The sequence below is a fragment of the Diadema antillarum genome, unplaced genomic scaffold (assembly GCF_040938485.1).
Source record: "Diadema antillarum isolate AM-2024a unplaced genomic scaffold, OU_Dant_1.0 scf00000026, whole genome shotgun sequence".
Classification (NCBI taxonomy): domain Eukaryota; kingdom Metazoa; phylum Echinodermata; class Echinoidea; order Diadematoida; family Diadematidae; genus Diadema; species Diadema antillarum.
Genome location: NW_027270915.1, coordinates 1396846 through 1413309, shown reverse-complemented (window position 1 = coordinate 1413309; position 16464 = coordinate 1396846). Strand labels below are relative to the sequence as shown.

The following is a 16464-nucleotide window of genomic DNA, read 5'->3' as shown; positions in this document are numbered from 1 at the left end:
AGAATATGTATGAAGCAGATTTCCAAATGGACAATAGACACATTAGTTCAATAAAGTGGGATTCAGATCAATTCAGTTAATTGTAATTACAGGGACTGTACAGTACTGGTTGAAGTGAGGATTCAGGTTTATAACATTTGTTGGTGAGATAATGAGAAACCTCTTATGAATTATGAAAGAACATGTAATTTCAAGGAAGATTCTATGTTTATTTGGTGAAAATTAGCCTTGAAATGGCTGAGACATCCAAAGAGTGATCTTAATAAAATTGACAGGCCACGACTTTTATTAGGATCTCCTTGCTTTACCTTTTTTTTAGATATCTCAGTCATTTCAAAACCGATTGTCATCAAACTTTTGATTCCCCTTAGAATTGTATGCTCTTTAATATTTCATAGAGTGGTTTCTAAATATCTCGCAAGCCGTTACAAGCTGAATCCTCACCTCACCCAGTACTGTACAGTCCCTTTAAACTCATTTCATATCAATGAAAACAAGTCAGGGCAGACTCATCCACTATTTCAATCCTGAAGTCAGCAACCTGTGCCCCCTTCTCTCCTAACAGAACCGGTCCTGGCGGGATGCTGTCACCTGGCCTGGAGCACGACCCCATGTTGGGACTCTCCCCACTCAGGGGCAAACTCCAGGGTGGGGAGGAACAGACCCTGGGGGATTCCCCGTCTCCTTCCTTATCCATGTGGTAAGTATCAATTATTTGTCATACTTCTTTCCTTTCCCCGGACCAAAAATTCTCCTCTTCCCCTTCCACCCTCCTTCTTCTCCTCCCCATCTCCTCCCTTCTTCCTTCGTCCTCCTCCTCTTCTTCCCCCTCCTCTTTCTTCCTCCTCTTTCTCCTCTCCCCTCCTCCCCTCTGCCCCTTTCTTTCCCTCCCCCTTCTCCTCCTTCTCCTCCCCCACCTCCTCCTCCTCCCCTCCTCTTCCTCCTCCCCTCCTCCCCTTCTCCTTCATCTCCTCTCCCTCCTCCTCCCTTCCCTCCTTCCCCTTCCCTTCTCCTTCTTCTTCCTATCCTATGTATCTCCATCTTTACATTCCCATTCTCCTCTTCCTCCTCCCCTCCACTCCCTTTCTCTCTCATCTCCTCTTCCCTCCTGCCCTTCCCCTTCCCCTTTCCCCTTCTTCTATCCCTTCTCTTCCTCCTCCTTTCAATTCCCCTTCTCCTCCTTCTCCTTCCCCTCCTCTTCCTCCTCTCCCCTCTCCCTTCTCCTTCATCTCCTCTCCCTCCTCCTCCCTTTCCCCTTCCCCTCCTCCCCCTTCCCTTCATCTTCCTTCTCTTCCTATCCCTTCTCTTCCTCCTCCTCCTCCTCCTTTTCCCCTCCTTTAATACCCTTCTCCTTTTGCTCCTATCCCTCCTTTTCCTCGTGCCCTTCCCCTGCCTCACTTTTCTCCTCCCGTTCCTCCTTCGCATCTTCCCCCTCTTCCTCCCCTCCTCCTCCTCTTTCCCTTCGTCCCCCTTCTCCCCCTCCATCTCTTACCCCGATCAGTGATACTACTTGAAGAGTAGAGCTTGTTTTCTCGACACCAGAATATCCTGCAAAGTACAGCGTTGTGTGAGTGGTAGAACAAGTAGTGTCAGTGTCAGTGTCAATATCATTGTCAGTTAAGGATCATGGCAAGGATGAGGGTGACTGTTAGTGTTACAATGAGTGTTTGTGTAAATCTCAGAACAGATGTCACTTTATGTGGAAGCATCAACTATAGATTGCAAGACTTCATAGCAAGTATGTCATTCATAATTTTTTTTTGCTTTTTGCTTTTCCTTTGTTGCAGACAAAGTTGTCTAAAATCCTCGGCTACAAGAAAGACTTGATTCAACAACTGAAGGAGATGAACACAGAAGCAGAAAGAATGGTAAGCAAACCAGCAATCAGTTGACCTTGATGTATTTTATTCTAAATATTGAAGCATCCCTCTTTTCTATACATTCATCAAAAGATTCGCTACATCTAATGTGAGGTTATAATTATACGACATAGATTGTCATTTTATTGGTACTTTCCCCTAAACTTGCACCAATGGGAAGACTTGGCCATGATCAAAGCTGGCAATTCTCCCTGATTTGCCAGGAGGTATCCTGCACTGAATTCTTTACATGTCCTGGAAAGAGAATATGAAATCCTCCCTGATAAGGAATTTATTACCTCCGCCAAGGGGGGAGGTTATGTTTTCGTTATCGTTGGTTTGTTTGTTAATTAGTTGGTTGGTTCGTTCATTCGTTTGTTTGTCCGTGTGCAAAATAACTAAAAAAGTAGTGAACGGATTGTGATGAAACTTGCAGGAAAGGTTTAGAATGACACAAGTAACAAACGATTAACTTTTGGTAGTGATCTGAGAATTTTTAGGGAATTTATGAAGGATTTTTGATATTTTGGCTGGTAGGGTCAATGAAAGAGGGAGTTCAGGCTGCGCGTATTTGAGGTTTGCTTGCACGCACTAAAGTGCATGCTCTAGTTTCTGCTAGGGTGAGGCGCGCTGTGCAGCTGAGGGTTTATGACGTAACAAAGGCTTCTATATTGGGAAATCAGGCGGCTTTCAGCACACAATGCAGTACGTATGGGTGGAAATCACTGATCTCAAACAAGATCAGTGCGGTTGGAAATGAGCTGCATGCTTGGCGGAGGTCTGCGCTCTCAGAGTGCTTTTCTAGTTTCTTCCTGTTGTGATGCATGTAAGTCGCAGGTAATATCGACTTCGCATATCTAAAAGTCAAGTTGCACAAGTTGAAAAATTGGCTAAGTCAGAGAAAAGTACCAACCAAGATGGATATAACTATGTGTGTAATAATTCCATTGTGTAATTTGATATTCTTGGAAGTTGGACGGATTTATTTTCTGTGATCCCTGTGGATGCGATGTAGGTGACGTTTATTTCATCACCCATATTATCTTTTTGAATCTACATGATTTTGATGTCTTTGTGTTGACAACCCTGTAATTGTGTCATCGCGATTCCATGTAAATATGCACTTGTTACTATGTGCAACCTGATCAGAAACATGATGTACAGTTCATTGCTGAATTAAAAGTTGAGTTTTGGTATGCAAATAAGTATGTCTAAATCATGTCTGCGAATGATGCTTACTTTGTGCTGTAGAAATCGATAGGACAGCCGTTCACAGAGGATTTCCAGCAGAGATACGCCGTCATCGTCTTACAGGTCGACCGCCTCAACAAGGATTTGAACAAATATCTACAAGGAGTCCAGAAATACTGTCAAGAGGTACTGTATGGATGGAAACAATTATTTTACTCTTTGTGTGCCGTGGCTTAAACTCTTGATGAGGCACATTGGGTGATTTCACGATCGGTGCTAGTGCTAGTGCTATCTCAGCACTAGCACTGGCGATAAAACTGAATTTGAAATCACGTGGGTGTTGAGAGTTAACCTCAAAATTATGACGTATTTCCGGTAGTTGGTGCTGGGCTAGGTGTTAAATTTCGTCTGCTGAACCGAGCTCAGCCGTCTGTGTTAGCGATTTACGTGTTTTTCCCTATTGACTAACACTAGCCCTAGGGATTATCATTTTCGTCATTTCAAGTTCGGTGCTGGTGTTAGCGTAGCTTTGCGAGACCCATATTTACGTCCGTAAGTAGATGCTCGTTTTACATGCAAAGTCTATGCTAATTCAGTGGTCGCCCACGTAAATGTAAACAAACACTCTAGACATGGCTAATGGAGCAAAATTATGATAGTTGTATTTTGAGGAATGGATGAAATTAGCGACATTTTAATCCGTCTTTCTCATTACGTGTCTTAAACTAAGCAGTTTTGGCTACATCATTTAATATTTGACTGTAATCACGCGCCATCATTTTTTTCGTCACCCTATTCCCGCGGACTTAACGGTGGTGCAATTCCAACACCTTACGTGTTGGTGATCAATAATTTTGATCGGTATCGCCTCGTTAATCTGACCGTCGGTGTTGGAGCTCAATTTAACGCTGTTATTTGAGGGCTAGCACTAGCACGGAACTTGAAATCACCCATTGTGCAAATGATGCACAGATCTGAGTGCTTTAGATGGAATTGTGTGCATAAGATGACCATTGAATCGTTTTACTCACATTGCAAAACTGAAGGATTTAGACGAGATTCCACAGTTGCCACATGCACACTATATCTCATCATTCATGGAAAGACATGTGCATCATCTGGTAGTAGAACAATGGACAAATTTTAGACAGAAATCTATCTATAATCATATGTCCGATAGCACCAACTGATGCATGTCAAATTTAATGGATGCATTTCATTTTTGCTTGCCACAGGTGCATGGCTAGTTGTGCCTTGCATCCAGTAATTCCAGCCATGCATGCGATATGTACTGGAATCCAGTATGCACGCTTTGCTGGCCAATAAGCATCTCTGGCCAATAAGCATCTCTATACTGAATGTGCAAATGCTGTAAGTGCATAGTAACACGTTTGCAAAGGCTATTGTCAATGAGCAGGCTTTTAAGTGGCCCTACTTTTCCTACTTTTTCCTACTTTTTTACTGCTGTCCCTACTTTTCCTACTTTTTTGCTCAAAATCCTACTTTTTCCTACTTTTTGGTGAAAAACCCCGCAAAAAAAAAAAAAAAAGAATGTGCAAGGCTACTTGAATAGCTGATATTCAGAAATGCTGAGTAGACTCTAGTTGCAGATCCTTACTGGTGGGGAGAGCCTCTTCAGCATGAAAGAGGGATAACACACACCAATCAACCACAAGACTGCTGCCAGCCTCAGCTTTTGCTCCTGTGCAGATGTGATTGATCCCACTGATATTGCAGCCTAGGACTTGGAGCAGTGCTCAACCAGCTCTCATCATTGCTCAAAATTACCAGGCTCTCCAAAGGAGCAAAAGTGAGGCTGAGGCAGCAGGGTTGTGAGTACAAATTAAGATTTACATGTAGCATCAAGAGTTCTGGTGAGTATCAACGAAAACTACTCCAAAAAGCCTGCACGTGTCCTGATTTATTCCTACTTTTTTTTTCTTTAATGCCCTAGTTTTTCACTCTCATGTCTTACTTTTTCCTACTTTTTTAGAGATTTTGTTCCTACTTTATTCCTACTTTTTTTGAAAGCCTGTAATGAGGCAATGTGTGGCCAGTACACAATAAAAAAGAACACATGCACACACACACACACACACACAGAGCTTTTAACCAATGAGATTGAAGAACTTTCTCTCTCCTTCCAGTAATATTCTGAGACCACTGCCCTTGAATATTTTTGGAAAACGCTCTATTTTTTAAAGCCATGTAACTGTTTATAGAAGTTTTAATGCTAGAAAGGCCAAAATGCAAAGTTGTAGAGAAAATTGCAAGTAGCTTTTCTGTGATGTAAATGCTATTAGGTGTCAGGGATATAATGGCCCACCACACTTTCAGTGTAATATATATGTGGCCTAAAATGTGACGTATTTGTCGGTCTGTTCATAATTGTGCATTTGAGCATAATGCACGAACATGGCAAACCGTGAGCGGAGGCAGATGTTCAAATATGGCACACAAAGAGGTAGACATGCTAGAAATTAAATTTGTCAAATGACGGGATAACATATTAAATTCATTACCAGACAATACATACACAAAGTAAACGTATACTTTAATACACACACTGCTCCCATTGTGAGAGATTGTGCTTAGGTGTACTAATATATCGCAAACATAGCCATACTTCCACATACAAATGTCTCAAAATACTCACTGCATGGACAAATTCTGCAACTACATATAATACTATATTTTAAAATATATGTTGATGTTATATCAACATTTATTTTACAATTTCAGATTTATTTATACAATTTTGCAATTGGTTGAATTTATGATTGAGAATGACAATGGAAGAATTAGAATAAAAAATCTTTTTTAAGAAGCAAAGTCACTGATTTGCTCAGCCAAGAGACGTTACTCTGCAAGATGGGGAGGAATTGTTAAAGGGGGTTTCTCACTGAGCGGTGAATGTTTGCGAACGTAGCATATTCTAGGGAATTTTAGGTTTCACCAGGGTTTATAAACAATTTTTCTCGTCGCAAAGAAATTTTGAACATGTTCAAAATTGCTTTACGATGAGAAGAACTGTTTGCAACAATGAAAACTGTTTGTGAATGTAATAATTGCTATTGCTTGCAAATTGAATTGCAACTGTTAATGAACCTTAAAATTCCCTAGAATTCGCTACGCTCATAAACATTCGCAGCTCAGTGAGATACCCTCTTATGGACTTCACTAATTTTGAAAACATCACTGGTCTCACTACAGATTGTAGGTGGCAAGCATAAAACCTCTGCAAAATATTTCAGCGTACAGTAGCCAGGGCTCCACACTAACTTTTATTTTCGGTGGCCCAAAGGAAAACATCCGACCTTTTTTGGTGGCCCGATCAGGCCACCAAATACTTCATTTCTGAAATTTTGGTGGCATTTTGGTTGCATTTTTGGTGGCCCTGGGCCACCGGGCCACCGTTAGTGTCGAGCCCTGGTAGCTATAGGAGGTGACATACGACACTGTTTACTTGTGAGACATTTAATGAATATCAATCTTTCTGTGCCAGGGACTTTAATATAAAAGAGAGTTTGTACAATGCTATGTTGTTTCTGTGCTAAATGGCACTCAAAGCATACAAAAGGGTTAACAGCTGCTTAGGGAGGAGAAATATATATCACAGATGTCAATGGAATATCGCGTCATGAACAGCTTTTAGCTTGAAGAGAGTGAATCGATGCATTCATGAAATTAATAAATTATAATAATTATGCAAATAATGCAGAAGAGAAAGTACATTTATAATGAAGATGCAGCACACTCCAGGGTATTTTGGTGCAATGTACACAACATTGTGAATACTCAATACCCGATATTGGAATGTGTCTTATCTAACATCACGACCTTAAACATGTGAATTATTTGTTTTATAAAATGGGTCTGTGCACTATGGCATCAGCTTGTAAAACTTTGCATTTTGATGCAATGGGGCTGCTCTGTGATAGGCCGTGCAGACAACTGTGAATCAAGGTGATTTTGCAGGTTCTTATCGTAAGCACGGCCTTTTGCCTGGAGCAGTCAGTAATCTGCCGTAGGATAATAGGCAAAGCAGTTTTGGATTTTTCCTGCACATTTTTTTGCACTCCCCTGCATTAGTGAAAAAACATAAATTGAGCACACATGATTCACTTTAGCACTTCTAATTGGCTACATGTTTTAAAACCCATATTACAATCAACACATAAACAAAGTATGTTCAGAGGTAAGATATTGATGTGCTTACGAGATGAGTGCGTACAGGTGTGGTCAAAGGAAAAATACCAGTAGGCTAACAAACCTTACACATGATGGGAATGTGCTGCTGTACAGGTAAGATGCAACATACAATGTTCTGTTTATCATCATGTTTGTTTGTTTGCGTGTGAATGTGGGTGTGTGTACATGTATACATATTTGATTTTTTTTTTCTTTGAAATGCTTCAGAAATGATTTTGATACTTGACTGCTGATGAAGCCTTGAATGTTTTTTGATATATGAAAGCAAGCACCCACGGTGACTGATGGCTTTAAGTCTCCTAGGCAATGAGGATAAAGTATGCTCTAGAAGACTTCATAACCTCATAACCTTCATAACCTCATAATTGGCAGTTCAGTCTTATCCACTGAGCCACAAGGACTCCTTGGCCAGAATTCACGAAGGTGGTACAAATGAAACCATGGTTTAAACCATGGACAAAAACAATGGAGCGCCAAGTGTCGCATGGAACATTTCGTTACGAAATCAGTCATTTTGTCGATGAAATGTTTATTTTGTAACGAAATGACAACATTTTGTAACTAAATGAACATTTCGTCCACGAAATGATAATTTTGTTAACGAACGGTCATTTTTTTTTTTCACAGACTGAAATATAAATATTTATATAATCTGTTTACATGACAGATACCAATTTATTTAATTTCTTCTCAAATCATTTATCAATTAAATGTGCTCCAGCTTGCCAACATATTACATAGTTTGATACATTTTGAAATACATGGGGTTTGGAGTTGTGAGCGTAGTTTGTGTATAGAAAACTGGTAGTTCCTCAAGGCTTCGACCACCCTCCTTTGGTGCACACACGTAAACAATGAATAAGAGTTCAGTCATTTTAATAGAAAGGTGCTAGGTAACCTTTTTTTATTATTACCACTTGACTGGTCAGGCAAGCAGACTTTCACGGACAGATGGTTGCAGAACACTCGCCCAAACATGAATTTTACTTGCCCCCCCCCAAAAAAAAAAAGTTCCCTGGGTTAATCCACGTCAAATCATCCAATTTTCAGAATAGTTGTCATCCGAACCCACTTCGATTTTCTTTAAAATCGCAGCAAATCTTCCCCAAAGTGTCTTACGGAAAATCCCAAAATATTTTGCCCCAAGGTCAATTGGTTGCTAAGATACAGCCTCACATAGCAACCAATGCGCATTCCAAAATATTAGTTAAAAGAAAATTATGCATTTTTGATTGATTGTGGTAGCATAGATATTCATGCAAAAGTGTTCATTATCTGGAAATTGAGAGAATGTCCTCTAAACCCAATATGTGAAGGGTTTGTTTGCAAAAACCGATAAGTCCATTTTTGAAGATTTTGAAGTATGATCTCTGTCATAAAGTGCAAAATAATACCTTTTAAATGATATATTGGTCACTACATATAAAGGTACATTTTTAAGAAATGATCAAAAGAAGCAACAATTTTCTTATTATTCTCTTTATTTTTCTTGACCTTTAATTGCAAATATCTCCATTTGGCAGATATGGACTTATCGGTTTTTGCAAACAAACTCTTCATGTGATCTTACATGGAAATTCGGCCGTTTACGACCATTTTCAGTGGGGTGAATTTACCATTTAACATTTCGGTACCAAAATTTCTTTGGTAACCCAAGATAATGTAGGTAAATGTCTATCAATACACAAAAATTGATGCTATTTTAGGTGGGACGAAGGGTGATCCGTGACCTTGAATTTGACACATTTTTCATTTTTGTCAACTTTGAGGGCGCTCTCCGTAAAAACGGTGAGTACGAATCCGCTGATTTTTTTCAAAATTACTGAGTAAGTCAAAGCCTTCAACAGCATAATATCTTAGATTCTGAGGTGATAAAATGTAGAAGATATTAGCCGCTAAATATGCATTGAAATTTTCAAAATTAACATCTAACACCATTTTCAGTGACCTCGTGCACGTTAACGAAAAGTCAATTTCGCGTCACAGTCACTTTTTCTTGCAAAGACTATAAAGTTCTCTCAATTTCCAGATAATGAACACTTTTACATAAATATCTATGCTTCCACAATCAATCAAAAATGCATAATTTTCTTTTAACTAATATTTTGGAACGCGCATTGGTTGCTCTGTGAGGCTGTATCTTAGCAACCAATTGACCTTGGGGCAAAATATTTTGGGATTTTCCGTCAGACACTTTGGGGAACATTTGGTGCGATTTTAAAGAAAATCGGAGGGGGTCGGGTGACAAGCACTGGATGATTTGACATGGATTGACCCCCTAAATACAAGAAAATTATGTAGATAATCACTTATAAGTCAAGGACTGAATAGAATACAATCATATGAATAAACAACACACTTTGATTTGCATGCTTAAATACAATGGAGGAACAGATTTGGTTCAGTCAGCTATTGGTGTTACATTGCATTGGGGCTTTTTCACATTCAAGTGTTGGAAAGTTGGTGATGTGAAATTAGAGTGTGTTGCATCACTATTCAAACAGTCTTTGTCTTTGGGCTTCTATATGGTTGACTTCGGATTTGAAGGGGGGGGATGGAAAAAAAAAAGTGGCTCCAAAACTTTGTACTTGCCCAATTCCAGTAAGCAGTTTTTTCTTGTTCCAAAATGCTTGCCTGACTTTGTTTTTCTCTAGCCTTGGGCAATTTGGCAAGTGTTTTTGTAGCACCTAGCACTTGCGCAGTTTGAGACAGTTTATTCCAGACCTTGGAGCGGATCCTATTCATTAAACGGGTGCTGTTCGTTATTCTGAAACCTTATTTCATTTTTGAATTAACAAACCTTCGGAATAAAGATTCTTTTGGAATAACAGACCTTTAGAATAACAGACCTTCAGAATAATGAACTGTAACCTCATAAAACACTCTGTCTTTATTCAGGCATGAGCAGACCAATGGATGGTCATGTCCACGTGTGATGGTTTTATGCTTTCCCAAGTAATCGTTGCTGCTATGTGATCGCAATTGAAATCTTTTTCTGAGTTCAAGCTCCCTTGTTTAGATGGGAAGTAAAACAAAAAAACAGTAAAAGTTTAATTTAGGTCAGATAAAACATATTGAGAATAATGTGTTTTTTTAGAAACCAGTGAGACAATTTATATAGAGGTTCCATTCTTATTTAATCTATAACATTCTAACTCAATCTAATTTGCATACTGCATGTGCTCAACAATGTGACTGTTCTTCGATAATGCAAAAATGTTTAAAGATGCCATAATTGTGAGCATTTGTGTTTGATGTCGTTTATACTCTCACTGTTTTGCTATGTACAAGAATATGACAGTCAAAGTGAAAATAGAGTGAACTTGCATTTGAGTAAATGATGATAAAGATGAACTTCTTTGCAAAATGATAAAATATGGGCACTTGACAAGCACAAGTACGATACTGTAAAAGTGGAAATTTTCGCGGTGTTCAAATTTTCGCGCATTTCGCGCAACCAGAAACTAGCGCAAAAATAAAAGCAAGCAAATATTTTTGCTTGCCATAGAAGTATGTGCCTGTGCGTGATGTCTTGATTCCGCGGAATTAAAAACACGCGAAACTCTTCCGACCCGGCTAAACGCGAAATATTAGTCACACGAAAATATCCACTTTTACAGTAATACATCAACGGTGGTCTGTACTTTACTGGAAGAAAAAGAATGTATGTTGGTGAGGAGATCAACTGGACTGTTGTGAAAAAAAATATAGCACACAAATATTTTGGGAAATGATTTTTTTTTTTGATGAAAAACACCATCTACAAAACTGATAATGGGGAAAGTAAGACTGAAATATATATCCGAGGCCTATTTTTGTATGTTCTTATGTTTGCGTTTGTGTGTATGTGTATTTTATGTAGGCACTTTAGGTTTTTATTTCCATGTTGTGTTTATTATTGGGGGGGGGGGGGAGGAAGATAGGAAAAGCAACATGAGGGATTGAGTGCATCATAGAGTCCCACGAACCAGACTATGGTATGCGCATTGTGCTGATAATGGAAACTTTTAAATAGTAATTTTCTAAAACACATTCTCCAAATATGATGCCGTTCATATTTAGAGTAGGCTCTAATTTCTTTGTTTCAGCTTTTTATTTTTGATTACCTGCAGGTACCAAGTATAAAGTATTCTATTAGTTGTTTTGACAAAGGAACATAGTCGTTGGTTTTATTTTTTCCTCTTTGAAAGTTGAATGTTTAATACTTCCTCACTCTTTGAATTGGTCTGTGCTGTTTTATGTGCAAGCTCTGTGGGATTATATCGTTCAGGATGCATGCAGTGAATTAGAATACTAGCCATTATTCGCCGTACATGTACATACACAGTACGAGGTAAGTAAGTAATACGGAAAGAATATAATTGAAAGTAAGTAATGATCGAATGTATTTTTTTCCCCAACACGTACATGCTTTGGTCGGTATAAGTGCTTTTTGAATAACGCGCTTACAGTCGACGATAAGACTTCGTTCAAGTCCCGCCCCCTGTTCCGTCAGATCGATGAAAATTGGCTTTGTGTTTTGCTAGCTGGCGTTTGTGTTTGCCGTATGTAGTGGTGGGCCGTCGTGCGAGAGTCCACCGCATCGTCTGCGACTCGTACGTAATATGATGACCGTTTCGTGTTTTGAGCTTCAATTTGGCGGGAGATAATGACCATGTCTGTGGATATATTATGGAAGCTGAGTTCCAGTTTCATTCCGAGGTAGCGAATGTTTCAGCTGAGTGCGAAAACGGAGGCAAATCGTGGCAGTCGACGAGCATATCGCGCGACGATTGTCGTGGATATGCCATGGGCCAAGCAGTGAAGAAGCGTTCGCGGAAATCCTCTCGTAAGGACTACCGGCCCGTGAAAATCTCGCGAGCTGAACTCGAGATCGACGAAAATGGCTTCGAATCCGATCAAAGTGACGACTATTCCATTAATGTGGTAATTATCTGATGAAAACGCTCAATTCCGTACGGAAATTTCATATCAGTTGTTCCGTAATTCTCTTTGTATCACAGATTAGCTTGTGCAAATCAACACAAAGCCCGCATGTCGTTGCTGTTCGAGTCGGTCGAGCGTAGTCCCATGTGTTATATTTCAGGTTTGTGTGTGTGAACAGAACTCTGATAGTTAAAAGATATAATGCTATTTTTGGATAATTTTCTATTTGAAAATATATTTGAAATGTATTTTCACACCAGTTGAATAATTTGACCCCGTCTAATGGGATTTCCTGTTCTTTACTGCACTAACGACATTTTTTTTTTTTTTTTTTTTTCTGCCGCTGTCGGACATTAACTGTGCACAGTGCAGTTTATCTTGTGACGAACAATGCACTGTACTAACGCCTTCGAAATAAACCGGAAACCTGGACGGCGATTTTACGAGCTAAATACCAAATTTCAATATAGGCTTTTCCCTCGATTTACATCGTTCGCTTCCAATGTGTCGAGAAGGATTGTCGTCGACTGCGAAGGATCAGTAGATTCCTTCGAATTTTTTGCGTCGGGTTTTGGATCGAATGTTTTATGCAAATGGCCCTTTAAATTCAAAACGTGGCACCACTGCAAAGGCGCGGTCGACTTCCGCGCGATCCTTTGTGTCGGGAATTATGCCGAGAAATGCTAATTAGGCGCTAGCATCATTCTCGGCCGGCCCTGAAGTAGCCCAATCATAATTTTCCATGTCAAAATTGTAGCTGTTGTTGGTCATGTGATTTTGGATTGGACCAATCAGAATCAAACAAGCTCGCTGCTCGTTCGCGTATTGTCAAATCAGAATCGGATGCATAATTAGTTTCCCTTTGCCACCTGCGCTGCCCTCAACCCCTTCAGCCAATCAGGAAACAGATTCACAATTTGTGCATTTGGGTGATAGCCAATCAAAATTGGTCATGCTCTCCAAATGTGATTGACTCATGAAATAATAATCTCTTCATTCGTGCGTGGACAGCCAACTTTGCATATTTATTTTTTTCCTTTATGTAGTGGAATGTAGTTTCTTTCGTTCGTTTGGAAAATAGCCAGGAAACCTGTTCTTGCGTCATAATGGATTATGATATGAAATGGGATGAATCACTTAGTAACAGGCATGTTGTAGATGATTTTTTTTTTCTTTCAAATTTGCACAATTCAAGGTCTGTTTGGGGAAATGAGCGCATATCTTTCAAATTATTTTTTCTCCTGCTTTTTGGCGTGCCTGTCAGGTTATGTGTAATATCTCTACTGCACAGTGTGTCTGTAAATGCATTGTACTGTTAGCCTAATATTGACAGCTTTGTTGTCATTGTTTTCTTTTTTTTTTTCATAAAGGCTGATACAGTTGCACCTATTGTTGTAACTTGACTTAACGTACATTATCAGTAACTATATATTTTTTTATTTACTATTTTTTCAATAGTCTACACATTTTCAATTTACTCTTACTGCCCTTCTTCCCCCCCCCAAAAAAAAACAAAAAACAAAACACACACACAAAACAACAACAAATAAACAAACCAAAAAAAGACCAGTGGAAAAAAAATGGTAAAACAAATAATAGAAATCATTACACACCATAGTTGACTTTTTTCTTTTAATTTTTTATAAACTTGTTAATGATAATGATGGTACATTTTTTTTTTTGGCATAGTTTCTGTAGAAATATACCCTATAATAAAATAAAGAAGACACAAACTGATTTAACATTCAGCACATTTGAACTAGAAATATGGCATTATGGTGGGAATAATATGAATAAAATCGTAAAAGGAAGTATACTGGAAAACATACTAGACTGTGACTAAGTATAATGCATTTATTTATTATCTGATCGAATATTTTAGGATTGCCTCAACAGCTGTCATGTTCAGGCAATCACTAAATGTAATGGGCTCTGTAGTTTGTAGCTTTGAAATAATGGACTGACTGACTTTTTTTTTTTTGGGGGGGGAGAGACTAGTGGGTAATGTGGCTAAACTCTTTTAAAGCAAGTGGATGAATAAAATCATAGCACCCTCCATACCAGCAAGGTGCTACATTACTTCTTTTACCACTTGCCCAGTTGGGCAAGCAGATTTTCAAATAGCTGTAGAAAACCTGCCTGAATTTTAATCTAACTTGCCGGAAGAAAGATTCCAAAAATATTTTACAAATTTATAAATCCTAGATAGAAAATTTGCTTGAATGTCAAGGGCTTGATTGAATGCATTCATTTGAATAAACAGCACACTTTATGCAAGTGATACACATGCTTAAACACACGGGAGTAACAAACGTGGTGTGATTGAATGTTAGTGTTGTATTGCATTAAGGCATCTTTATGTAAGTGTTGGGAAATTGCTGAGGGAAAATAACTGATTTCAAATGTGTTGCATCACTGCGCAGTCATTATCTTTGGGCCTCTGTATGGTTAACTTCGTGAGTTTGAAGGCGGGACAAGTGAAAAACAGAGTGACTTCAAATCTTTGATTGCTTAGGGCAGGTATTTTTGCTCATTGTTACAAATATTTGCTCGGCTTGGAATTCACTTTCCCCAGGCAATCGGGCAAACACTTTTTGCAGCACAATTCTGGCAGGATTAAAGCTGGATATATATATGCAATGCTGTAAGAAAAACCAAAATTCCAAATTTGCATGAATCCACCCGATTTCTCTCAAAAGGCGTTTTCACATCAGCCCGATGTTTCGAAATAGCGTGCTATTTTTCTGACTTGGGAAATTAAAAAATATCTCAAGCTTGGATTTTTATCGGGCTGATGTGAAAACGCCTAAAGAGACTTTCTTTACTTTGTAGACAAAATCTTGTTCTTCACACTTTAAGTGCGCAGCATTCCTGGTCAATCCACAACACTAAGCAGTGGGAACATTTCTGAGGATTGCATGCACACATGCTCGACAAGTATTTTAAGGATTTGTAAACATTGCTTGATAGCCTGGTAAATATCAAATCAAGCCAAGCGGAAAAAGATTCCTTTGAATCATATTCAGGTGGTTGACGTGGGTTAATGTATTTGAATTCATATCCAGCCATAGATTTGTATGGGTCGAAAGTAGCCATGAACATGTAAGTTTAGGTGACTGTAGTTTTTTATGTAGCATCCTGGCCTAAATCCAAGGTACAGTACAGCCAAAGTGTGACGCCAAACCATAAATCATGTCACAAACGTTGAGAGTACAGATACAAGTGCTGCATAATTGTTTAAATGACAGTAGTGCTACATGCATTTTCGAAGCTTGCTTTTGAAAAGTGTCCTAAAGACAACGTGCCTCGGGAATATTGTCCATTATTTTTGTCTTTGATTGCTCAGCAAGAGCTTCAGCATCGTCTTTAGTTACAAATTTAGTACCACATGGTGCTTGTGTAGAAGTATTCACATGCCGGTCTTAGTATTTGTTTATATATCTTCTTATTTGTCCTATTCTGTTTCAATGTTTTAAATAATTTCTTTCCCCTTTTGTTGTCTTCCTGAGATTTCTCTTTGCCTCTCTTATGATGGTAACTCATTTGAAAAAAGATGAACTGCAAATTTTTTTTTCTCTTTTTTTTAATTTAAAGTTTGAAGAGGTGTGATGTATACTGTCTAATTCAAATACTGGTTGTATCACTTGGCAATAAAAGCAACTGCGATTGTTCAGTTGAGCTCCAACAATGGCAAACAGCTTCAGTGGAATTTCACATGTGATTGGATGAATGCTGTGCTGCCTTATCATTGCCACGCCTGGTGATAAAAGGGTACATTTAATTGTATTTTAATAGAGACTGCTTCAGAAGTGTATGTTATGGATGGTTGAATAGACATTACTTTTTGAAATTGTTGTCAAGACTGACATTTCATTCATTGGCCACCCTGGGCAAACAAATCTGCTATTGTTCCAATCATTTGTACTCCCTAAGATCTTGACATTAACGTTTAAAACTGTGTGGGAGTGGGACAATGTTTACCACCTTTAGTTGCAAAAAAAGGAATAACGTGTCTGGAACGGGGTTGACAATTTTGGTTAGAAGCGTCTTTGAGCTTCACTGTCAAATGTGTTGAGAGATGTACACAAGTGTGAAAAAAACTAAAATATCATAGGAGAAAGGAAGAGTTTCAAAGATTCTGTCCATATTTTCAAAGAAGTACCTGTATCCATTGGGTTGTTGTTTTAGTGTCTGTCATTTTTTGTTCACGAGGCATCTGCAATCCATAGTTGATGCCTGTAAGTTTAAAGTTGTTTCCCTTATAAACATTTAACAA

The 16464-nt window shown here is 38.7% G+C and overlaps 1 protein-coding gene across 1 annotated transcript in view; it reads left to right on the top strand.

Annotated features, from left to right (window-relative positions):
- LOC139734381 (protein lin-9 homolog) overlaps positions 1-16464 on the top strand; it is a 31607-nt gene that overhangs the window by 10512 nt on the left and 4631 nt on the right. The window contains 4 exon segments of the mRNA XM_071645173.1: positions 566-663; positions 666-700; positions 1788-1868; positions 3111-3236. Of these exon segments, the coding sequence (XP_071501274.1) occupies positions 566-663; positions 666-700; positions 1788-1868; positions 3111-3236 (340 nt within the window).